At 40.8% G+C, this 25,526-nt stretch overlaps 1 protein-coding gene across 10 annotated transcripts in view; it reads right to left on the bottom strand.

The window, feature by feature from the left end:
* TENM4 (teneurin transmembrane protein 4) overlaps nucleotides 1-25,526 on the bottom strand; it is a 352,099-nt gene that overhangs the window by 257,452 nt on the left and 69,121 nt on the right. For 7 of the 10 annotated variants that reach the window (XM_049823080.1, XM_049823082.1, XM_049823083.1 and 4 more), the window contains exon 3: nucleotides 8,190-8,399. The exons of the other annotated variants lie outside the window; for them this stretch is intronic. In XM_049823080.1, the coding sequence (XP_049679037.1) occupies nucleotides 8,190-8,399 (210 nt within the window). The remainder of the gene's footprint in view (nucleotides 1-8,189; nucleotides 8,400-25,526) is intronic. 10 annotated transcript variants of the gene reach the window in all.

Genomic DNA, 25,526 nt, shown 5'->3' with positions numbered 1-25,526 from the left:
TCAGTATAACCTGAGGTAGACCAAAACACTGGCAGTCCTGCAGTGAAAAAAGCATCTAATGGGCCATAAATTAATGTTTCATTTCCTTTAATAGTGTAATGATTAATTCCTTCTTCAGAGCAAGATTTTGTTGCACATTTGATAGTTACACTATAAAAAGAGAAATGGGTTTTTTTAACATTGAAAAGGATCAAAGCCAGAATGCGGCTATTTTTGTTTGTGCTCTTGCAGCTTGACTCTTCAAACAGATTTTTCTCCCCATTTTAGTAAAGAAAAAGGTAAAAAAAATCCATCTCAGATGAGACCTTGCACAGCTTGTCAAATTTCAACCCACAGTGAATTTTTACTGCAAATATAAACCTCTGAAAGTAGGGGTTTCTAATGGAAATGCTGACATAACCTTAACTATACCAATGCTGCTGTAATGCTCAGGTTACCAGGAATATTTCTGCTGCCAATTCAGTTTAACAAGTCTGAATGCATATAATTTGTTCCAGTTGTCTTTCCTCAGAGTGAGGCTCCTTTGTGCACAATTTCCAATGTGGCTTGCATTAAAAGAAAGAAAGAAAAAAACTCTACTCCTATGTAAATTCATATACACGCTGATACGGTTTTATCACAGCTAAAAAGCTATAAATCTACTTTAACTGATTCAGTGTGTTCCCTACTGGCCTGGAAAGGTGACTCGTTTCATTGCTGCCCTTCACTGAATGTGACAATCATAACTTTGCTTTGTTCTCTTTGGGATATTTATTCTTTGCAAAAAAAAACCCCAGCCCTGACTTTCTGTGTATTCATATTACCCACTCCTGACCAAGCCTCCCCCTGTTTGAGCCAAAAGGATTTTAGCTGGGTAAGGATTTGACCCTCGTTATGCTAGGAATCTAATCCAAATGCCTCCCACCGATATCAGTGATAAGAATCTAGTCCTATGGCAAATGATTTGCTTCTTACCTTTGGCTCATCCTGAAGCCAAACAATTGCCAGGTTAAACAAATACTCTCAGGATGCAAAGCAAATTCATGGGGAAAGAGCTTAAGTGACAGCAATGTAAGCGGGCACTTCTAGAGCCTCGTGTCCTCCGAAAGATCTGCTGCTTGCACACTGAAATCCTTCTGATCTTTCCTCCTGGTAGGAAAAGCGAAACAGGAGGAACAAAAACCCAACACGACGGCTCCACCGCTCAGTGACTAGGAGCAGGAATAATTCATGATCTGATCTTCCTCACATCTGCCAGTTTACAACTTCTTACTTGATCTTCTAGGGTCTAAGAGGCAATGGCTGATGCTTGGGAATTCAAAACCTGAACCCTGTTGCCATCTTACAACGGAGATAAATTTGAAGAAATGATTTGAGGACAAATTTTCAAATATGCCAGTGAATTTTTGGATGGTTTCAGTGAATTCAAGTAGATGACAGCCAATCAATCAAGCCCAAATGACCAGGTTCAGGCTCCTAACTAACTTCTCAGGCTCCTATCGACCCATGGTCAGCCACAGCTCCTTCTGCAATGAGTGGAAGAAGAGGAATCTCCTCAGGATGATTCAGACCCTGATGGCCTGAAATGCCTCTAACTAAATTGAAAGCTTATGATTAGTATGTCACTTGTTTAGTTTTCTGACTAAAATTAAAATGGAGGAATTTAGGTCACGATGTCTCATGCTAAACTTTGAACATGCTCACAAATTAGAGGACAAATTCAGTGAAAAATTATGTAAGACTGGTTTTCAAAAGACATTATTCCAAGCACATCTCCTACCACCATTTTTTTTTCAATTGCCATTGTTGTAAAAAATGTTCTTTTATTAAAGCATATTTTAAAACTATTGCTAAACTAAACATCTTTTAAAACCTTTCCTCTGCTTAAGATGTTTTTTCATGAACTTCTGAAATGTTGGGGTGGGGTGGTGGTAGTATTAAAAAAGTTTTGATTTTTTAAAAGACACTTGAAAAATGATTGGCTCTATCTTCCTATTCCTCAGTTTCCCTTCTGTAATTATGGATTGCCATTATGAGTAACACTGAATGCTAATGGACTCTGCAAATCTCTGATAAAGGATGCAGAAATTAATTGTTATTCTTACTCAACATGCTTACTCAAGTAGTAAAGAAAAAAGAAACAGAAAGCACTGTGCAAGGACAAAACACAGCAAGAGAATAGACCCTCTGTCCACAACCCTTTTTTTTTTTTTTTGGGGGGGGGGGGCGGGAAGAAAAAGCCTTACATGAAAGAAAATTTAATTTAATTGGGATTTATTATTAATTATTAGATGAGCAAAATATCAATTATTAAGATTACATTATCAAAGGTTCTTTTGCTCTCTGCAGTCAGATCCCTGAAAATTCTCCACTTCTAAGAAGCCTTATTTGATACCATTCTTTCTTTGAAATGCTTTAATATTCTGTGTCTTCTGGGCTTCCTGCTGCAGTTTGATTTCTCTGTGACTGTCTCTTCCATCCCGATGTTGTAATCACCCAACCCTGTGCTTGAGCAGGACTTCTACAGGACAACTCGGGTGCCTGAAGTTGGACCTGAAGATCAGAGGAGTGGTGCCTGATGCAAAGCAGGCTGATGCTAAGTTCAGCCTTCCAGCTGGTCACACTGGGCTGCAGAATGAGTCTGAAAACAGCAGTCTCTGTGTGGCAGACTATGCAGCACCAAACACATCAAGGATACTAAAGAAATAAACACTGAGCATATACACAGACAGCAGAAAGCGCCCTGTATTCCTGGAAGATGACTTCCTTTTAGATCCTGAAGAAATGCAGCCATAGCAGCAGTAGTGGCAGATGATCTGGTTAGTTACTCACTGTAAAGTGCCAGAAATGCACAATTTATATCAATTTAAACTATTTGACAAAACACAGATAAGGCTATAGTAGTCCTCATCAGCCTTTTTGTGAAGGATTTATCTTCATAAATCTGGGCCAAATCATTTAATAAAAAGGTGGAAAGTTCTTTCTGAAGGATGGGAAAGGGAGATAAATTACAAATGATGATTGTCTTCAACAGCTCAAGGCTGACCATTAAAGATAAAAAAAATCCTAAAGAGAAAATAGGACACATCCTTTAGGTTACAAATCAGGAGGTCTAGATCCGTCTAATTTAGTTCGAAATGAGAAGGAAGATCTTAGGGGAACTTACTGCTTCAAATTGTCCAGCACTGTAAACAAAGAAAACATGGCAAAGGCAGTACGTGAATCTGCATTAACTACCTGACCATGAATTTTGTTGGCCAAGTAACTTCTTCAGGCAGATCCCACTAAGTAGAAGCAGCACATTGTGGTTTTTTCAGTTTCTAGGGTCAAACCGATCCTGATTTGGCCTATTTTCCACTGAAATCAAGGATCCTGTGGAAGTTGCACTCATTTCCTAGGTTCTAACTCTGGAATATTTATGTATGTGCTCAACACGGTTTTGCCTCCTTCCATCCGCTGACAACACACTCTTTGCCTGAGGTGAGGGCTGCATTGTCCACGCTTCACACAATGCTGAACACTTCTCTTGGAATTCAAAGTCTAATAATACTGTGAATCATGCCTACCTCTCATCTCTCTCTCTCTCCAGCAGCAATGTCACTTGGGGTGACGGGCAGTGTGACCTTCCACTGCTGCTTTTTTTGTGAATAAATACCCTTACTGGTAGAAAAGGAATGGGACTGGTTAATCAGTGGGGAGCAACAAGAGTTGTTGGAATAGGGATGTATTTGAAGGACAAGCCAAAGAAATTGGGGTACATATATTCAGAAGTGGGTGGTAAGACTCCAAACTATTAGTTCCTTCCTACAGAGTCTTTAGTAGATGTTACCTCCAGTGTCACCTAATTAAAGTAATATCTAAGACCAGAAAGTCAGTTTTAGATATTCCTACAAGTTTCTGGTATCTCCTTACTTCTGCTAGAATTAAATAAAACCCATGCCCTGGTCTCTGAAATTGTGTTTGGGATTATTAAAATGCCCCAAACGAGAGGTGTTTCTGGATTTTGTGGCTTGCATCTGCAGAGGTTGTTTCAAATATCTACATCCAGCCTTCCTGTCTGCCTGATACAAGCAACCTAGAGAACCACACCAGACCCCACAAAACGACAAAAGCACACTTCACCTTGAATGCTTGCTCACTGATGAAAGAGCTGGAAGAAGTCATGCACTTCAGCTTTGACTACAAGGCAACACGGCCAGTGTTCTCAAAGGAATGTCAGCTTTCCACAGATTTCATATATTTTTCAAAATCTGTTCTTTGTCACTCTGCATACCAGCTCCCCATGGAGATAATAGCCATTTCCTTACCTCATAGTTGTGCTAAGCATAGATGTACCTGCTAACATCCCCAGTGCCACAGTTGCAGATGCCGAGGGAAGCAGACAGCAATGGTCAGGCTGATGCGCTCTCCCTAAACACCATTCCCTGAGGACACTCAATTTTTAAAAAAAAATTATTTTTCATGTTATTTACTGGTTAAATGGAAGAGAGCTGCTGCTGCTGAGCCAATCACCGACCTCTACATCCCTCTCCTTGGCTGGCACTTGACCTTTCCCAGCCAGTCAGCATCCTCCCTACAACCCCGCTGGCTCGTGCTTCTCCTCCCATACCACTGTCAGAGACTGCATGGACCGATTTTCTGATCCAATGCAGCATTTGTTAGTTTCTTAAACCAACCAGATTAAAGATTGGATGCCTTCAGACAGTTCTGGCTTCTCATCAGTCATATACATGTACACCTACACACCAATATATACATATACTGACTGGTGAGAAACCTGAAGAACTAATTAGTGTTTCGCAATGTCCACTAAGACACCCCCAAGGCAGCTTACTTTCAAACAGTGATGAAATCCTCAAATCAGGAAATGTTAAGGTTTCTGAAAGGAAGCATCCTGAGGTGTTTGAGAGAGTTGGGGTTGTTTAGCATGGAGAAGGGAAGGCTCTGTGCGGCCTTTCAATACTTAAAGGGAGCTTATAAGGAAGATGGAGAGAGACTGTACCAGGTCTGTAGCAATAGGACAAGGGGTAATGGTTTTAAACTAAAAGAGGATAAATTTAGATTTCATATAAGGAAGAAATTTTTTATGATGAGAGTGGTGAGATACTGCAACAGGTTGCTCAAAGAAGTTGTGAATATCCCATCCCAGTGTTCAAGGTCGGGTTTGACAGGAGTTTGAGCAACCTGATCTAGATATCCCTGCCCATGGCTGGGGGTGGGTGGAGTAAAGGATCTTTAAAGGGTCCATTCCAATCCAAACCATTCCATCATTCTATGAAATGGAGACATTCACATTTTAGTCACTTTGGGTAATTTTAGGTAAAATAAAAAGTCTTCTGGAGTTGACATATATAAAAGCAAAAAGGTCCAAGTCTGAAAAGTCTGGTTTTCCTTAAAATTAAGTACTTACTGATAGTATAGGTACAATAAAAATTTGGGATTTTTAATGTTTTAAATTACTTTTACCTTATAAGTAAAAAAAAACCAAAAACCAGCAATGGTTTGTAATACATCCAATACAAAATTAAAAGCCCTAAAAAACACCTGCATATTTATAGAGTTATTAGTTTGTTCCAGCTTTCATTTGAAAGTTTAGTTGGACATTTTCCTGGAAGTGTAGAAATAATATTATGGTCATTATTACCTTTCTGGAATGAAAGGAACTTAGATAAAGAATAGACTACTGTATCTTCAAAAAGTAGCGTGTTTCTTAAGTTCCATGTGCATTATATTTGCAATTTACATGGGGATTTGTAACAGCGGTGCTGCTCCCTGGGTGTTACTTACGTTGGATGGACTTCTCTAAGGCTGAGTTTACACAGCTGTGGAGGGAAAACCTAGCCACAATCAATTAAAAAGTGCAACACAAATCCTTTGGACAGCATTCTCAGGCTGTCCTGCTGTTGAGACAGCTACTATTCTCCGAGAATGAGTGCTCTAACTGTATTAAACTTAGTCCTAACCAAAATAAGCTTTTACTAATTTTCACCATTTAAGTAACATAAAGACCTGGCTTTGTCATTTAAAGTTTTAAGCTGACTAAGCCCCATAGAAACAGAATGTTAAGGAACTAAAGCAATTAAATCCATTTACAGAGGTCAGAAGAGTCTCTGGGTTCTAGACATGATGGGCTTATATGGTCTGTGCTTCTTATTCATGTGAACTCTCAGATTATGGGTGGATAGGTGGCATAGTAAATCACCTTTGTTTTCCTTCTGATAGCAGTGACACTGAGTTGATCCTAACAGGTCAGCAGTGTGCTGGCATTACCTGCACTTCTGATTACTGAACAACTAGAATAAGCACGCAAATGAGACCCCAGACACCCTGCCTTTGCGTGGGACATATTTATTACCAACCTGCTGAATCCTACACACAAAGAAGGCCCCAGGGAATGTAGTATGTCTACAAGCCGGTGCAAAAAGTACTGAGAAAAAAAGAGGATAAATAAGCAGGCAGCTGAAAAGCCTAAAGTCTAACTAACTCACCAGCACATCAATAATACAGTAACATCGTCAACCCACTGTGGACTCTGAACAATGCTTTTTCTGTTGTTCAGCTAATTAGTAAAAGAAGAGATTAAGGTCTTTAATCTCACTTGCTTTCTCTTTCTTCCTTCTTTTTACCTGGAGGGTGTGCGTGTATGTGTACATATATATTCCCTAAATGGATAAAGAGAAACTATATACACTATGATGTTGAAAACATGAGATGGAGTGTGAGTTTGGATTTATTTCCAACCAGTGGGTCATCTACATGATTTCAAATTTCAATGTACTGTAACTGCAAGGAGTCAGATGTGTGTTACAGGGTGGGAGGGGAGGGTGGAAGCTGAACAGAGGATATGAATTTTAAGCAGTTTCCTGAATGAATACAACACTGTATTTCCCCCTACTCTCCTTAGGATGACAATTCAGAGGAGATAACCTTCTCCTTTGAAAAACCCTGAAAGGAAAGTTTGTTTTTACCATAACAAATGCAACAAAAGAAAAGAAGAGGGAAGCTGGGAAAGGGGGGGTGGGGGGGCAGCGTTGGGCAAATTAAATGTCAAACTTTCTCTCCTTACTTGGAGATAACAGCATACTAGGAAACCTTCTTAGAAGCTTAACATAAATGCAGTTAAGCTGTTGCCAGCTGCAGTAAACCTCTCTCTCACCTTTCTTTCTCTCTTTCAAGATATCTTTGAATGCCTTCTCCTTCATCATAAATCAGACCTGCGAGCAATTATCACTCAAGCCTGATGGCAGTGGCCTGAGTGGCCACTGCTATTCCACTGCTGTAATCTGCACTTCGTCAGTTTACACTACCCTTGATGAAATTTCACATTTCTTTGCCAATGAGCGTTACCTCTCCGTTTATGACTCATTGTCTTTGCAGCAGAGAGCTGTGAATCTCATTCCTCTTCTTGAAATTTGTTTAAGCAGCACGGTCCATCTGGCAGTGCTGAGCACCCTCAGCTCCCGATCGGGGGAGTCTCAGAGCATCCCAGAAGCACGGGGTTCTGCTGCTCCCTCCAATACTTACCCTGAGGGCACCTCTCAGCACCTCTGAGGGAGACCTGGACGGGGACACCCTCCTCTGGCCTCTGAGGCTGAGCACACGGTGCTGATGCCACTGTCACAAGTCACAAGGAAACTGAGTTTTCAGCATTCCCTTTTCCATTCACACATCCCTCCGGTGACAGGTTTCTGACAGCGGTGGGAGCCTCCGGGCCCCTCTCAGGGGATGTGAGCCCACCTGGCCACCCTCCCCTCAGCCCTGCCAGCCCCCAGGCCGCACATTGCCACCCTCAGAGAGAAGTGGGTTTCTTTGCTGAGTTTTTGAGCTAGGAGTTAAAAAGAGAAAAAAAAAAAAAAAAAAAAACAAAACCAAACAAACCCCAAATCCACCCCCAAAAGGGAGAGGGCTGCAACCTTCAACTCAGGTGGAGTTTCAGAGCTCTGCCCAGGCGCGCCTCGTCCCTCACCACAGCAACACGCACAGCAGCCAGCACGAACCTTCCCAACCCTGCCTTTTTCAACCTTTACGAGGTGATTATTTTTCCCCCCCTCCCTCCCTTTCATCCCCCTCCCCGATTTTTTTTTTTTCTTAATTTTTTTTTTTTCCCCAAACAAAATTCCAAAACCAACCCAAAGGGCACATCCCACCCCACACACACCCCACCCCCTGTCAGACCAGCAAGAGAAGTAGGTAGAGAGAGAATCACTCACCGTTGGCGGCGACACAGAGGTTTCCAGAGCCACTTTTAACTAAGAATGAATTAGGGACAAACTCTTCCTCAGAGTCAGAGTCCGCGGCCGGCTGGGCCGCGCCGTTGCCCAGCAACCGCCCCGGGCCCTCATTGGCCGGCGGCGAGGGGGGAGGGGAGGGGGACTGCTCGGGGGGGGTGGAGGAGGCGGACGAACAACGGAGGGGAGGACCTGCGGGCCACAAACACACACACAGAGAGAAAAGGGGGGAGGAAAAAAAAAAAAAAAAAGAAAACACACACTCAAAAAGAAAAGAAATAAAATAATCCAAAGCAACCCCACAACCGACACAGACAGAGACAAAAAAGTTGAGCAGGGGTACGAGGGAAACCTCCCCCCTCCCCCGCCCCCGATGCCCTGCCTGAGGGGCGGCCGACTGCACATATCTGCCCGCCGGCGCTGAGGGGAGCGCCGCTGTCCCTGCGGGGGGGGACCGTCCCTTAAAACTCATACCCATCGGGGCTTTTTTTTAACGTTTCGGCGTTGGAGGGAGCCCCTGGTGCGAGGTCTCTGCCGCAAAGCGGGCACTCGCTGTCAACGAGGCCGGGCGCCGACGCCGGGCTGCCTTGTGCTGAAGGAAAAAGTTTTGCCCGGCGTGTTGTGAGGTAAATTATTTCGGATTTCACGTGAAAAGGGTAAAGCCCTTTTGGGGATTGGGTTTACCCGTGCCCTTATTGAGTTTAGAAGGCAAACAGCCTGAAAACTCCCTCACGCGGGCAGAAGGTGGAGGAGAGAGCCAGGCATCGCTGCGCGGTGTGGAAGCGTGTCAGTGAACCAACACGCCGGTACAGGGCAGAAGCAAAGCTCAGTGCGGTGTCATTTCATCGATTAAATCATGAGAAATGCAGCAAATTAGGTTCTTAGGTAAGATTTTGCATAAAGCGGCACCTGGTCAAGGAAGAGCTTCTACTGACTGCAAGGAAATTGGATCAGGTACATGGAGGTTAAGTAGATCCAATTCGAAAAGCATACTGTAAATAATTAATGGTTATCAGGGTCTTATTCCAATCAGATTTTTAAACAAAACTGGGAAATCAGAACCCCTGAACTGGTGAAAAAACTGTCAGGCAAACGTGGAGGTCAGATATGTGCAGTACATCAATAAAAACGGGGAACATGAACACAGACATATAATAGGTTAAAATACAGGACAATGCATTTAAACATGAGCTTTTCCCCTTGATACATTTTATCTGAAAGTCATAATGATTAATCTCCCATATTTTCCCCAATACTGAAATGCTATCATGCAAAATCCATCAAAATAAAAGTAGAAGTCAGCACAAGAAAACTAGCAAACTTAAAAAATGATCTGTTTCTAAAAACAACACATTTTGAACATAACATAGCACATAACATAGCTGTACAATATTTCTTACTAAACACAACATGAACACTTTAGAAAAGGACACAAACCCAAGACAATAAAGTGGATTTAACATTTAAATCCCCCAAAGCTGCTTCTGCTAAGTTTCTTTCCACCTTGGTCATCAGATTTTCTCATGGTAAGCCCTTGGGTGTCACCTCCCTGGCATATGCAGATCTTATAAATTGCTAATTATAATCAGAGCAGAAATTGTGGCGTCAGAGGCAAAGCCTGGGAACCAGAGTGAATGTAGGACTGTACCTCTGCTCAGAGACACTCAAGTGACTGTGGTCACCCAAAGGAGAAGACAGCCTTGGTGGAGAGCCTACGCTTTCTTGTGTAAATTGCAGTCTGTGTAGCGTGCAGACTGAGTACAGGAGTTGTGAGCCCTTTGTGTTTTGTTACGATCAGCAGTGGAGTTGTCTAGGTCTCGTTCTTTCTAACAGCCCTCCAAACAGTGAAGTCTCTCCTTTAGGGATGGAGCTTCTAAGGAATCTGCAGCTGACTTCACACTCCCTGACCCTTTTTACGGTGCCAAGGCTATAACCCTCCCATTGTGTTAACTACCAGTAGGAGCTGGAGAGAGGCAGCAAAAAGAGGGAGCATGTGCAAGTGCATGAGCCCTCTTTTCCCTGTCAGAGACCCTGACATGCAAACAGAGATTCAGCTCTAAGTCTGATGTGCTCTTGAAGGAGCAGTCTACTCTGTGTCACCCTCTATTGCAATGGAGATTTGATGAGCCCTGACATGTAATAAAGTTTAAATCATGACTTTGATTTGCGATGCATTTGTTACAAAACAGGATGTTATGTATTTCTAATAATGTGCAGTCAGAGCCTGAATTCTAGTGTTATGATAAATGAAATGGAAAGAAGGTGTTAAACCTGTGTCTTCCTACAGACCCATACAGTTTTTCAGTGTATTTTGCAACTTGAGGACACATTTTTCCATCCATTGAGAGAGTAAAACTAGATTAAAAAAATTATTTCAAGCCTCAGACTCACTAACCCAAAGACCAGTAAAAATGCATAAAAAGGCGGTTAATGATGTGACTACCTCTGACAAAAAAATTGTGTGGTAGACCCCCAATCCTCTCCCTGTGTTTTGGTCAGACCGCATGCTTGGCATATCTATACATGAAGTCTGTAGTCTGGACATAAAGACCAGGAGCAGAATGAGCTGAATTTGGAATCATAACCCTAAAAGTAAAATGTCAGTGCTTTTGTCAGCCCATATCAGAAACTTTCTGCCATTTCCATATAGTTGCAGCTTGGGGGTTTTGGTGTGGGCTTTCGCCACCTCCCACTGTTGCAGTTTTGGCAAGGATAAAAGAAAAATTATTAAAAAAAAAAAAATAATACAAAACCAACCCAAAACCTCTTTAATGAAAACTTTGGATTTTAATCAACTGCAACATTGCAGAGTGCACATGAGAAGCTCCCATGGGCTTTCACGGTCGTTACACGCACTTCGAGCAGTGCATGAGCTGACCTTTACGAGGGAAGGTTCTCTAGGAATTGTGCATACTAACCACATTACTGAGGTCTGCACTGCTGTGAAGGGCACTGGCACATACCACTGTGTTCCCTGGAAAATTCCCTTTTGGGCATACAATACTGGGGTGGATGCAACAGGAGTTTTTACAAGCTGCTGGATGGAAGGTGTGCACTAGTCAGCTGTGCTGACGACATCCAGTTAAAATGCATGAGGAGCAAAGCGATACCTTGCTTTTTAACATGTCAGCAACTCTGTCTGTAAGACAAGGGTGTCTTAAGTTGTGGATCCTTTAAGAGAATTGCCTCCTTTTCTCTGCTTGGACAGAAAACCAAAAATTAAATATGACCTTTTCACAAAAAATAAACCGAGAGAGAGACGAAAGATACAAGTTCGTATCCTTCTCAGACAAGTATCTCATTGAATTTACTGCGACTGCAGGTCCGAGTAAAACAAGCAGGATTCGGCCCATAAACTTTCATTCCAGCTGCCAGAGCAAAATTTCTAATTGATTAGTGCAAAATGAATTCGCAGCAATACTGGGTTGCTATGGAACCTGAGCAAGTAGGCCAAGTCACTTTGCGGTATGTGCTGTTTCTCCTTCAAAAATACAAAACAGAAGGACTAGATAACACATTCATTATGCACACTCTTGCAATTTGGAAGCTAACTCAAAGAAAAACAAAACAGATTCCAAGTATGGGCCCCTTGGCATCAATTTGTAACAATCTTAGATATCCGCTTGCAGTGAACAGTCAAAATTATGTTCTTTGGACTTGAGGCAGGAATAATAGAAGTTGAATGTCTCTGTATGAATGATACGTTACTTGCACATATTCAGAGGAAAACAGAACATAAACTTCTATTTTATCTATGTGCCAGTATTTCAGATTAAGATTAAAAAAAAATCAGGGGAAGATATGTTACAGTCTCTGGTAGATTTATGAAAGTACTCAGGAAACACAAACTTTGGAAATAGGTTAACGCAAAGAATCTGTTTCCAACTTAACTAAGGAAATCTGCAAAATTCAGGCAACCGCTTTAAATTTAGGGAAGAGACAGACCAGAGCAGACTCTAAATAGTTAGGGGAAAGTAAGACAAACAATAAACATGCCTTCAGTTTATGCTACACATTTGGCTGTAATATTTCAGAATACTGTGTGTTTCTAGAGTTACTCTGTCTCTTGCAGGATTTGGCCTTCAGAGATCAAGAGCTGATTTAAAACAGGTGTATTCATGCTAGTGTGAATAGAAGGGCTGTCAGGAATAGAGAACACTCAAGGAGATACTTTTAAATGAAGGACAGTAAATTCTTTCATAGACTATATTCAGTGGATTATATGTTTACAATTTGTCCCAAAAGAGGTGAAGAAGTGTGGATACACAAATGCTGACTTTTCACAGAAATGATACCACAAGGCAATAGGATTTAATAGTGTTCAATATGCGCAGAATGGTATTATCTGCAATCAATAAATCATTAATATCAGCATTTTTTCCCATAGTACCACCTTCTCTCAAGCTTCACCCAAGAATCTTTCAGAGCTTTACAAGCATTAAGTATGTAAGCTTTGAAGTACTGTTATCAGATCTGTTGGGATCTGTTACCAGACTGGCTGATAAAATTAGATTGTCTGGGGAGCAAACTTACACTTCTGACAGACAAGGAAACTGAGGCACAGAGAAGTGAAATAATTTGATTCAAAATTCTACTGTTTTCTATATCTGCATACTGTATCTCTAGCCACTGAAATAGTCTAAGAGGCTGTTTGTCACACTCAAAATATTTTAAACTAGCAGAATTCCCACCATAAAGGAAGGACGGGGTGGCGGGCAGAAGTACTATCATCACGATTACCTCAGTACAGCAACTGCAGTAGTTCTCAAGTAAGAACTTTTGCATTCAGTCATACCACTGAAAATGCTTAGCCTTCATACAACCTTAAAATATAAAAGTTTCTAACATTGGTGCTGGTGCTCCAGTAATGGTAAGCACCATTACAAACAAAAGACATCACAATACTGCTCTGGCTTTTAAAATGTAGGGCGCTGGTATGCACGGTGGGTTCATAAGAAGGCTGTGTAAATGATTGCAGAGTGTATTCTGTAGTGTGCTGCCTGGGTGTATTACCATGTCAAAAGAAAGAGAGTGTAAACAGATGCACTTCTTTTTTTGTCTTCCCCTCACTTTGCACAGTGGTTCTGAGTGATTTTTATTGACACCGAAACTAAATCTTATTGATCTATATTAAAACTGTAGCTAGTCTTGTGCTGGAGAAAACCATGACCTGCTTACACAACGGAAATGCTTAGGTACCTCTGTCTGATAAAAAAGAAGTTAATTAATAAATAAATCTAAGACTTAGGCAATTTCATCCCCCACCATATCTGATTGATTAAAACCCCACAGGCATGAAGCAGTACTGCAGGACTGAGATCTTCTGTGAAGGAGCCAAATTTGAAAAGTGGCAAGCAGAGTGGACACCAGGACATCCCAAGCAGCATACGGATTGCTGACAACACATGGGACAAGGTGGGAAGGGCAGTCCCCTGCCTTCTTGGCAGTGTTCAGTTCCCTGCAGAATATAAAAGGCACTGATTTGCTCCGCTAGTATTTTGGGGCATCAGAAATCCTGCTGGGCTGAGGAGGGGAGTGGGAGAATATCTGGCATTTTGCTTTTCAAGGTGAAGGGGAACTTACTGTTTGAAGACGAGCCCTGATTATCACATGGTAAAAGACTGTTTTAGCATCCATGAGCCTTGCTCCCTCAGAGATGGAGAAAGAAGGAATTTTCCTAAGGACAAACAGTATTCATGCCTTTCTTATGGCAGCGTATCATGCCTTTCCTGTGGACAGCATAAAACACCTCTAGAAAAAGAGCAAGCTGAACTAGCTGTCTGGCAAAACATGTCAGTGAATCATAGGAGTAAGGAATTGTTGCACAGATTTATTGCTGTTCTTTAACAATAGGTGGTCACAACATTCTTAGTTCAACAGGGAATATATATCTTGTGTTTAGAATTGATTAAAAAAGCAGTCTTGGAAAACTACTCTTAGTTATTTATATTTCCTGAATTTCCACCTGCACTTATGTTTATTTTATTTAATTTAATTTTGTGTATTTGATTTATAGCTATGGAGCCAGAGGGGAAAATAAATGAAATAAAGGGGACAAATGAATATCATCTTAACAAGAAAAACCTGGGCAGCTGCCATGTCACCAAAATTAAGAAATGAGTAGTTGGGCCTTGAAAATGAGAAATAATCACATGCCCTGTATGAAGACTGGCATATTGGGAAAAATGGGACGTGCAAGGTTAAGAAGGAATGAATAAATTCTCTTGGACTGAAGTGGAGTATAAAGAACATATGTTACATGGACTTCACCAGCCTTGTGGGTGATTTGTGTTACTCTTCCAAATTGTTTTTTTTTTTCCCTCCCCTATGGTATGAAGATAGGCAATGGCTTGCTTTGTCCATTTGCCAGGGTGGCATATTTTCTGTCAAGGAACTCACAGAGTTACTGTCAGCAGGAACTCGGGAACATTCTTGTTCATACAAGGCAGACCGTGGGCCAGCCTTCCTTTGGGTGGAATACATCTACAATGGTGGCAGCGCTGGGAGGGACGGTGTGATGCTGGGATATATAAAAAGCACCACAACTACACACCTGTGTTATCTGCCTCTGTCCCAGCACAGGTCACGGACTAAGCATTTGGGCCTTATACAATAATTCCCCAAATGAAGCAGAAGGTAGAAAAGGACAAGAAGTAACCCAGACTTCAGATCTCCTTTCTCCCAGCTCCTGAGGTTACTAACCTGACCCAAAACAGCAGAAAACAATTATGCATTGAGCACGAAGGAGAGGAGCAGGGAGGAAATTGTTCCCTTCTGAAATGCAGTTCCTCTGGGGCTTGGGGTGCTCTGGAGCAGGACAGCCACACTTATAATTTTTTGCCAACACAAGAAAATAATACGGCAGATTTTCAGAAAATTACATGGGCAATTGCCTGAGCCGGATACTCAGCTTGCTCATTTGTAGGCACAACAGTAGAAGCAGATTGTGTAAGTTAGCTACACGGTTTTCTGAAACATCAGTCTCCAAGGCTGAAATTGTGCTGTTATTCAAAAGCACAAACAGGTAATGTAAATTTTAATATATGGGAGATTGCTTGTATCTCTTTCAAAATCAAAGAAATAAGGATCAAGAAAGAAAGGCTGTCTTCTGATAGAGACAGTATAAACAATCCTAATCACCACAGAATACTTATATCATTCCTTGTGAAATATTTACACAAGTAATTCACATCATCTAAAGTTTTAAGGAAAATGCAAGCCCCTAATTATGGATCAGCATTACAAAAGCTTGTGCAGCTTTACTCGAACCCAACTTGTAAAGGAATAATGTAATCAGTAGGAAGGCTGATGAGCTGCCCGTAAAGTGGCCTCTCTCAATCTGACACTAATGCTCTATCTGATCCAAAACACCCAATATAAAGTATGAAGTTCTCTGCAAATTATTACATGCAAATCTCCTAAAAGGTCCATTTTCCTATATTTGAACACCAGACTGTAGGCTTTGTAGAAATTGCTTTCTCTAAGCTTAATGCTAACAAAAACGTTTACACTAGCCTTGCAAAACTTTTCCTGATATGCTTGGTCAAGGCAAAGCACCCTTTCACATTCCCAGTACCCTGCCAGGGAGGAGTTATTATCAATGGGCCATTGCAAGACTTTTTCACCTGCCCCAGCAAATCACATTTACACATATATCTTGCAGGGTGATGGGCAGTAATTTTCTAAAATTAACTTCAGAGGTAATGCCAGATGAGACAAAACTGTGGAACACTACAAACCAACCACAATTGCATGACATTAGAGTACACCTACCAGGGAGCAAAACTAATTCACCCTATAGCCAAAGCACAAAAAAATCCACAAGTTTAGCTCACGATCAGTGATATGCTTTGGGACCTTCCTGGCCCGTGGGGATGGGTTTTACATACATTGTATGTAAAACAATACATGGTGAGGCAAACTATGCTGTTAAGGAACAAAATGTGTATTCCTCCCTGTTAACTAGGCAGTCAGAAATGAGCATCGCTTGAAGGGCATGAAGTTTGCAGTTGTTAAGAGAAATCGGGACTTGTTTGGGGAAATGAAAGGATAATGTGACAACGTACAGCATAGTCACTATAGGGCCTCCCTGCAGTCAGGCCAAGTACAGCCTTATCTTCCAGAGGCCATTTATCCTGTCTCCAATTTGAGTTGGAGTGTCTTATTTCTCTTCATTGATTATACCGGGAGCCTTGGGTGATCTTAACTCAGGTACGTAAGTGCAGGTGGCATGAACCCTGGGCTTAATGTCTAGAACCTGCCTGAAAATAAGGCAGTCTCACTGAGATGTTTTTGGGAGTGATATTTCAGTTTGCTTCATAATACCTAAGGCTCCATCATATATGCAGACTTAACACTTCCCTTCCATGCTCATAGACAAAGGTGCTGTATAGTAGCAATGGAAGTGGAGACTAAATGCATAGGCAGCTGGAGATAAAAGTTGCAGTGAAGGAGAACTTTGAAGTAATGATATTTTATACTTCTTTTGGGAAGAAACATAGTCTGCCTGAGTAAGTACAGTCCAAGGAAAACATACGGCTGCAGATCTCTGGAGCGTGACAAAGGGGTATCAAAATTATACTGCAGTGAGAATCCAACCCATCTATCCGTAAGCTCTCTGAGGAGGAAATTTGGGGTGAGAGGAATGTTGCCCGAACAAAGAGATTGTATCTGTTCTTATTTTGGTTTAAACTACTGTTGGCTTTGGATTTCTGCGCTGCATAAAGCTAATGAATGAACTTACTTGTTTAGCCTCTTACTGGGACAATTTCCTCCTGATCCCACTCTTTATCCCCATTAGGGTTGGATGCTTGCATCCCTAAATTGTATGGAAGTAATTTTCCAGTGACTGTCATTTCTTATATTCTAGCCAATCTTCCTTAATTTTGGGAAGACCTTTTTTTCCAGTGCACGATTTCAAACAAAGCGAACAGCCTCCCTTCAACATCTAAGAGTCATGGTTCAGAAGATCATTCTCTTTCTTCAGCTGAGAAAAGAGATCAAGGCAATCTAGCGCTAAAAGACTGTTCTTAGATGGACTTCTAAAGGGATCTGATTAAGAAGAAAGGTTATTTTCCATTGCAGTTTCTTTCTGTGAGCTAACCCAGGGGCTCTGGACTTGAAAACAGTAGATAGAAAGTGTGAGGCTCCTGCAGAACGGGAAGCAGGATGGCTGCACCGGAATGATGCTGAGCCTGAGTTAATACGCTCTATACACAAGGAGCAGGGCATGCTGCCGTGCTAAAGGGGCTGCCCCTCATGCCAGCACCTCTGCACAGCACTGTGCTGCAGATGTGCCAGCCTGCAGGGCCCCTAAGTCTGTCTCTCTGCACCCGGGTTGATGGTGGGTGTAATTCCTTTCCTTTGGACTCTGAGAAAGACCTGCTGGGTAACCTGGGAAAGAACTCTTGAGACCTGTCTGGTCTGATCCTTATGCGCTGGACTCTCATTTGGCATCCACCTCATGCTCCCCAGGAACACACTTGAATGTTGCACGTGCCCCTGTGCCTGGCACGGCTCATTAAAAGATCAGACCTGTCCCGCGTCTTCCAGTAATTTCAATTTTTTTTGTCTATTCATTCTGCAGGCTTTTGGAGACATGGGCTGCTTCTCCTAGTGTGTGTGTGAGGCTAGTAAAACAGCAGGACCTTGATCTTGTGTTTGGCCATTAGGTGTTCTTGCAATGCAAGCTGTAAGAGTAGGGAAGTTGTTTCTGCTCAAGTAGCTGTAATTATTGTGGAGGAAAGCTGTTCACAATGTTCTGTAGGCAGTGAGAGGCTAAGAGTGTCCTTTTGCTGCAGTCTAAAGGCAGGACAAGTGCTACATTTCCAGGGAGGTCGAAGAGAAGACCACAAGCTTACTGTAAATGCTGCGAAGATGTGCAGCCTTCATTGCTCTAATCCAAAGTTTCCCCTCATAAACTTGCATTTCACTTTTATTTTCCCAGAAAATTTCCTGAATTCTTGCTAAGGCAAAGAGCCAAAATATAGCTATGCCTCTGCAGGTAATGCTTTTCTCTCCTGGGAAAGATTGCCAGTTACTGGTAATGCCCAAGAAGGCAATGCAGGAATATGACAATATTATGCCAGAAAGAAGTGATGTTGAACCAAAAATTGTGATTTGCTTTACATTTGTTGCAGGCTTAGAATAACATTAGCAAGTAAAGAGCAACAGTCAGCTGCAAGAAAAAAGGAAATCAGTAGAGGCAAAGTTTCAGGTTATTGAATGGTATTTCCAGTCCCAAAATGGGAACAATTATTTTTCCTCCAAAATGATTGTATGTCTTTCAGCAGACAACAAAGCAACTTGCAAATGCAATAGCAAGACTTCAGAAAATTTCAGAGACGTCATTGATATTATTGGTTTTTTCTCCAAAGCCTTGATTAAGATCTTGAAAGATGCAATTTGAATACCTTAAGCATTGCTTTACTGACTTCTGCCCTATAAGAAAAAAATCTTTACCTTGACTTTTGTTCAGTTCCCTGCTCAGTGAAAAATGTGAAATTTTTCAAGTCACTGTACCACGAAAGGTCCCAAATAAGAGAGAATTTCTGGATAGAGGGAAGATAATGATAATGCAAAACACATAAAAGGCATATGAGAATTATTTGTAAAAAAAAAAAAAAAGAAATCCCAGTAGTTCGGAGAAGTATTGCAGCAGTGTGGGCTATAAGCAGTAGAGCTAAATACAGGGAAAAGTATACCCGTGGTCTCATTCACTCAACAGTCTCTCTGACTCTTATTCCCCCAGCCTCTGTTTTTCTGACGGATAGTTAACGGAATTGTTATATTCAAGAAAAAGCTGTTTTAGAAAGGTGAGGGCAGTATTAGAAAAGAATTCAGTGCTTGGAAATGCAGCACCTGAACCCATGTGAAAACATGCTACAGGTTTTGCCAGAACAAAACAAACTATCAGTCCACCTGATCTACCATCCTTTCCCCATCACTGGCTAATTCCAGCTGTATAGTGCTCCCATAAAGCAGTTAATTGCACCCTATTGTATAGGGAGAAATCTCTTTTCTGTAGTATCTTTCTGATACTACATGGTAATCGAAGTTATACAATAAAGGAAGATGACTAATAGCCTTTTTTTCCTGACTGTTGAAAGAGTATATGCTATGTGTACAACTGATAGGTAATTATTTTTCTCAGTCTAAGGTGTTTGCCCCAAAACTAACACGTGACAAGTAGTTTCACATACTGGCGATGAAATATTTCCTGCTTTCCATTTTTAAATGTAATGGTTTAGATCATGATAAAATGCTAACGGGAGCAGAGAATCCTTATGTTTTGGGTAACAAACACTCCTTGTTGGTTATCTTGTCCATCTCTGAGGTAGTTATTCACTATAGTGTAGAAGTCCCTTCTATAAGAAGTCTAATTTTAAATTCCCGATCAATTAGGCTGGGCAGCCTGATCCAGAGTCATAAAGGTCTAACAATGCCCACTCTCAGATGTGCTTATGTTATACTGTGCTGAACACTCTTCAGCTGGTGAACAGACTAAGCAACATAGTGATCTCTTTTATCTCTAATGTTGATGATTACCTGCCTGACCTCTTTGACAGGCTTGATCTTCTGTACACTATTCAGTATTTTATACAGCTATTTTCAGTCTTACGATTCTTTTCGAACCAAAGGCCCTGATCTGCAAGCACCATGCAGACCCAGCTGCCTTTCATCAGGTTGCTGCGCAGTCCACGTGTGTTGGCCAAATGGCTCAAGTGGAGAAACTCGTACAAAGCTGCCCTTGAGGCACTTCTGCAGACATTACAGCAGTTCCACCATGCTTTAATGAGCAACTCTGCGTTCAGTTTTGCCCTAATTTTTACCTTTTGGCTATCTCTGCACACATTCATAGGAGCTATGTTTTCCCCATACTCTTTCAAATTTTGATTGCACAGCACCCACATGCACAGAGAAGAGGCTGTTTATCTCCTTGACAATTTTTCGAGTGATGCTTTTCATTTAAAAAAACAAAACAAAACAAAACAAAAAAACAGGTTAATCTAAACCCCAGTTTTCCACAAGGCTGTATTATAATTCTCATGGGAGAATTACATGCAAACAATCTTGTACATATGAAACTTCCCAGCAGTATTACAGTGTTTTCTTGTCCTACATTCAGAAAAATACAGTAGCCATGTTATTTCTCTGGGCTGTTTCTTCAGCTTACAATGTAGTCTCTTCCTGATGTCACATCCTGTATTATGCTCCTGTTAGTGAAGATAATAGTATAAACTGAGCTCCTACTTGAACTCCTAAAGTGTCCCTTTATCACAGCCTTATAAAAATGCTTGGAAAATTCATTTACTGACCAGTTCTGAAGCATTTCACTGAATTACCTGGAAAAATTCAAAGGCTAACGGGAAAGAACTGCTAAAAATTATTTGGAAAAATTTAAACAAGCATAACAGCTGTGTCTTATCAGCAAGAAGAAAGATAAAATAAGCAAGGATTTTTGTGTTAGGATAATTATCCAGACCTTCAGTTTCCTCACTTAGTATATTTATTTAGGCACTGTAATTAAGCTATTTAATTGCTCTGTATCCTCTAAGAACTGACCTTGATGTGTGAAGTAAAATGATACTAGAGCAAGATAGGAAAGAATAACTAAAATGAACTTGAAAAGTCTAGAAGCAGAAAAAGCTTTTCAAAATGTATGACTTTTTGGTTCTATAGATGACCAGTTGTCATTTGTTCATAAAGTGTTAAAAATCACAGGAGACAGCAAAATGAATGTAAATGATGCTGGGGAGGTTCCTGAAGTCCTGGACGGTCAGCAGACTCGATCACTTGTAGGGGCTACCCAGTCGTGTATGAGTCCATGCTCATTAAGTGTCTTGCTGCTTAACCTGCTGGTTCCTTGATTTTTCAATGTTAAAAAGAGTATTATCAGAGAGAGAAACCTGTCTCTTGCCCAACCTTGCTGGAGCGTACACTGAGATGAAGAGCCCTCTTAAAAGGCCTAAAAGTAGCTAATCCCACCCAAACTGAATGGAGCCTAGAATCAAGGTTTCCTACTTCTTGGAGAAAGGCTCCAATTCCTAAATTATTTCAGAAGGGGTTGGTGTTATCATCACACACCCATCCTCAGAATATGGCTAGAATGACTGGCCCTCAAAGGCTTCCTATTAGTTTCACTGGAAGACTTAAGATATTCATGTAGGAAACCACATAGGAGACACCCAACCTTCCTGTGCCATCAAAGTGGGAAGGGATTCCATATGGTAGGTTGACTAGAACTTCTTCTGCTTATCTTCAGGGCCATCTGCCTCCTTCCACTTCCATGGAAGTATGAAAAGCAAAATTTAGATGGCTTTTCTGTGTAGACTGGATCGGTCTCAATATGTTTGGGACCAAATGTTCCAAATTTCACCAGGTGTCTTAGTCTCCTAAGTTATGTGTGATGGAGTATGCATAAAAGTCACAATTTGCAGATCTCAGTCCATAGAGCGAAGAACTGAAATTCACCTTTCTTTACTTAAACAGAAATGCTGAAGTCATCACATGTTGAGGCCCTGACAGCAAGCATATCAGGATTATTTAGTTATGTTGGAGCTTGATTTTTCGTAGGTGCAGAGAGCCCAGAGCTCATGGTGAAGATGGTATATGGGTTTTGGTGTATGTCTGTTTATATAATCAAACAAACAAACAAAATTATGCTTAAGAGCCAATGCTTGAAATTGCTAACACACATAATCATAAACATGGCTTATTTCCAAATATATCTTACATGGTCAAGAGTCTCCTGCACACAGACTTTGTACAGAGAGAATGAGTTGTATTTTTAGTGTTATTGGCTGAAAAAAGCTGCTGTCTGTCCCTGTGCTTTTGAGCATAAACTAACCCACCATACACCCATGGGAAAACAACACACATTTGGAGATGTTTTAAGAAAAACAGCAGCTCATTGCTCCCTGTCACATGCTCAGTGTATACAGAAGCTACAGTAAAATTCATTTAGGTTTGGAATTCTAACAACAAACAGGAAAAGGCACTGTTGACAAACTGGTCTGCATCTGAAGGTTCCTGAAGGCATTCCTTATCTAAGGCTATTTCAAAGGCAGTTCTGGTTGGATCTGTCTGCTGTTCCACAATAACTGTGCTGTCTCCTGGTTTTTCGTTTTCTTTTTTTTTCCTTTTCTTTTTCCTTTTCATTTTCTTTTATGCTGAAGCTGATGCAAAGATAGATGTGAAAAGGCATGACATTTCCTTTTTGTTACATGCTTGTGATTTTTATTATGCATGTCCCTGAGGTAGCTAAACCAGCACCTGGCACGATTTGAGTATTCTAGCCATCCAGTCAATGAAAGCAGAGGGTCTGAAATCTAGGAGCAACAGAGCTACTTCATAATCAAAGTGGTCATTCTGGTGCGAACATTTAAAGTCCTGACACACACACACAAAAGGGTTCTGGTAGCCATTATTCCATGCCATTTACCCTGCAAAAATATATACACTCATACAAGCTCTGTTATAAACTCCAAGCAATTTCTCTAAACTTGCACTTAGCTGTGAAGTCTGCTGCTTCTATTTCAGATCTGAAGAAAGCTTGTCTACTTTTTCCGAGTATATCACTTCTAATAAAAGATACTACCTGTGCCTGCCCATAAGTGTTTTCTTGACTACTCACATTATCACACCTACAAAAATATGCCACTAGGCTGATATTTCAAGGTCTCAAATGGCATACAGATGCTTTCTGGATCATTTTGAGAAATACTTTTCTACTACAATATAGGTTTTATAACTGCATTGGTAACAGTTATAATCATTTAAAGCTCTTCAGGTAGTAAAGCACCAAACAGATTTCTTTACATCCTCCCAGTTTTGGTGAAGAACGCTCACATCGAGTAATAAAAGGATGTGAAAACCTGATGTGAATGACATGAAATAACCCTTTTATTTAAACGATAAGAAAATCTACCACAGGTCTCAAACAGCACAGATAAAAAAGAGAAGGTCAGGAACCTGGATGTGTTCATTTATGGAAAGACCTATACTTTGTATACAGATTTAATTTTTGACCTTTGTTGTACTGTATCACTGATGCCATCCACGTGACCATGTAAACATAGGCAACAGAAGCAAAGGCCATTTGGACTACTTTAAACAAATGGGGAATTAAATGCTGAAAACACAAAAAGCACAGTGGCACTAGAATTTAAATCTGCTGTGAACAGTGTGGGGGAGACCACCAGGAGCTGCTAGAGAAAGCTTACAGGATATGGGGAAGAGACAAAAAGATGGGAGAGTTGTATATGGCACTGCAAAATACGATGTACAGAAAGGGAACTGATGAAATAATGCTGATGAACTTGGCCATTGGACTCACAGGATGGGAAAATATAGCATGTGCAAATGATTTTCCATCTGGTTTACTCAGTAAAACATACGTATGTTCAGAAAATGTGTTATGGGGAAAAAAACTTCAGCTGCTGTAACTTGTGAGCTAAGTCAGGTAGAAGAATAGAGATTCGTCTGTGGCTCAAAATCTCCACAGCAACAGGCAGATCTGCTGCTTTTGTTAATGCTAGTTGGAAAATGGAAGGGGCAACATTTTATTTAGAGAAAGCAGTTGTGTCTGATTATACACTAATACTAGTTTAAAGCTCAAAGAGGCATGGATTTTCCCTAACTGTGAAAACAACTCTTTAAGTCATTAACTTCTGCGGTTCCTCAAGAAATAGATATATTTAAAATAATTTCAAACTTTCATGGCCAGACATTTTAAAAATTATTGCTGATTTTTGTAAAATAAATTTAAGGTCTGCTTTTGCTGTGGGCAAAGGCCAGTTGGAGGAACAGGAAAGGTTTTATGATGTATTCCATTCTTCTTTCTTACTTGCTGTTGCTGTGATGCTGTGTAGTCAGCCAAGAGATGGATCGATGAAGATCTTCTTTACACTTCCCATTTTATCCTTCCCAATGGTACAAGGTGGCTGTTAAACCATGTAATGGAAAACTGGACTGGAACAGTGATTTCTGTACCTATCACTGATGGAACTGGAATTATAGTTCTTGGAGCAGTACTTCTGAAACAATTACATTTGCTCAATCTCATTTGTTCATTAATTCAGTAGTCTCTTTCACCATGGCCAGGACTAAAATCCGTACAGAAATGATCCATCTAGCAAATTGCACATTGCTGTACAGGCAGGAATTACTCCCTTCAGATCCCTCGCAGGTGATAAGCACATGCCCTTGAGCATGAGGTTTTTTGCAAATCCCTGTTGCATTACGCAAATCTCTAGAACTGATTAGAACATTTTCTGAATAACAGCATCTTCTTCTGCCACCTGTTCACCAAGGCCTTAGGAGTCAGTGGAAAAAACTCAAATGGCAAACAATTTCCAAAGCTCTCCCAGCAGAACAATGCTTGGTGTTTACACATCACTTTTTATCTGACAAACTGTTTGACAGAAGCAAGTTTGCTTCTTAAAGGAGAAAACGGATGGGCAGTGAAAGCTACCAGGCCAAAATCTTCCAGTGGATCAGATAAGAGCACAACACATCCCTCGATTCCCACCACACGTCTCTATCCATTTGATCATCCCATTTGCTTAAGAAACTTTAGTATAACTAGAAAGAGTGTCATTGAGACTGAAAAGAAAGAAAATGAAACCAATCTACCCCTCACACCTTGGTGTTTAATGGGAATCTGTAATGAATAGGTGTGTTTGGTGAAAGGTCTGTTCTAATAAAACCTGCCTTCATCTCAAAAGGGACTAGAACTACAGTGAGATGAACACTAATAATACTAGCTTATCAGCTATTCTGTAAAATTCTATTTATAAGCCTATGGATGCTAATTAACTGTCTTGTAGTGTCAAGCAGAATTGTACATTATTCCCAAATGAAAGCATGGAAAGTGTTAAAGAAGACACCACATTGATTAATGTCTAAGCCAGGTGTTTTGTATACCCAGACTCTTCCTGTCTGACAACTTTTTCCCATTATTTTACCTTTTTATTTAAGGCTTCTGTGAACTCTCTCAACAGCCATTTTTGTCCTCTCTTAAAAGACCACAAATTGGCAATAGCACAGTGAGCCTCTAAGATGGTCCCCGAGTCAGAACTTGCCAGAAATCAAGCAGAAGCCACTATGAATAATAAAGTGGAATGAGCGTATTTATGATTGACCTTTGAAAAAAGATATTATCTGATAGCAGTGGTAAAACAAATTGTGGCCTTTATGAAAAGACTTGTAGGTAGAAAAGTTCGCTGTAAGAAATACGTATGTATTTATAAGCAGTGTGACAGAAATATGTAGCTACAATGTAAGATTGATGGAGCAGGCTTAGAAAGGGTCTGTGAG

The sequence above is a fragment of the Accipiter gentilis genome, chromosome 19, assembly GCF_929443795.1.
Source record: "Accipiter gentilis chromosome 19, bAccGen1.1, whole genome shotgun sequence".
Classification (NCBI taxonomy): Eukaryota; Metazoa; Chordata; class Aves; order Accipitriformes; family Accipitridae; genus Astur; species Astur gentilis.
The sequence above is the reverse complement of the archived record's forward strand: the minus strand, read 5'-3'. Positions and strand labels throughout refer to the sequence as shown.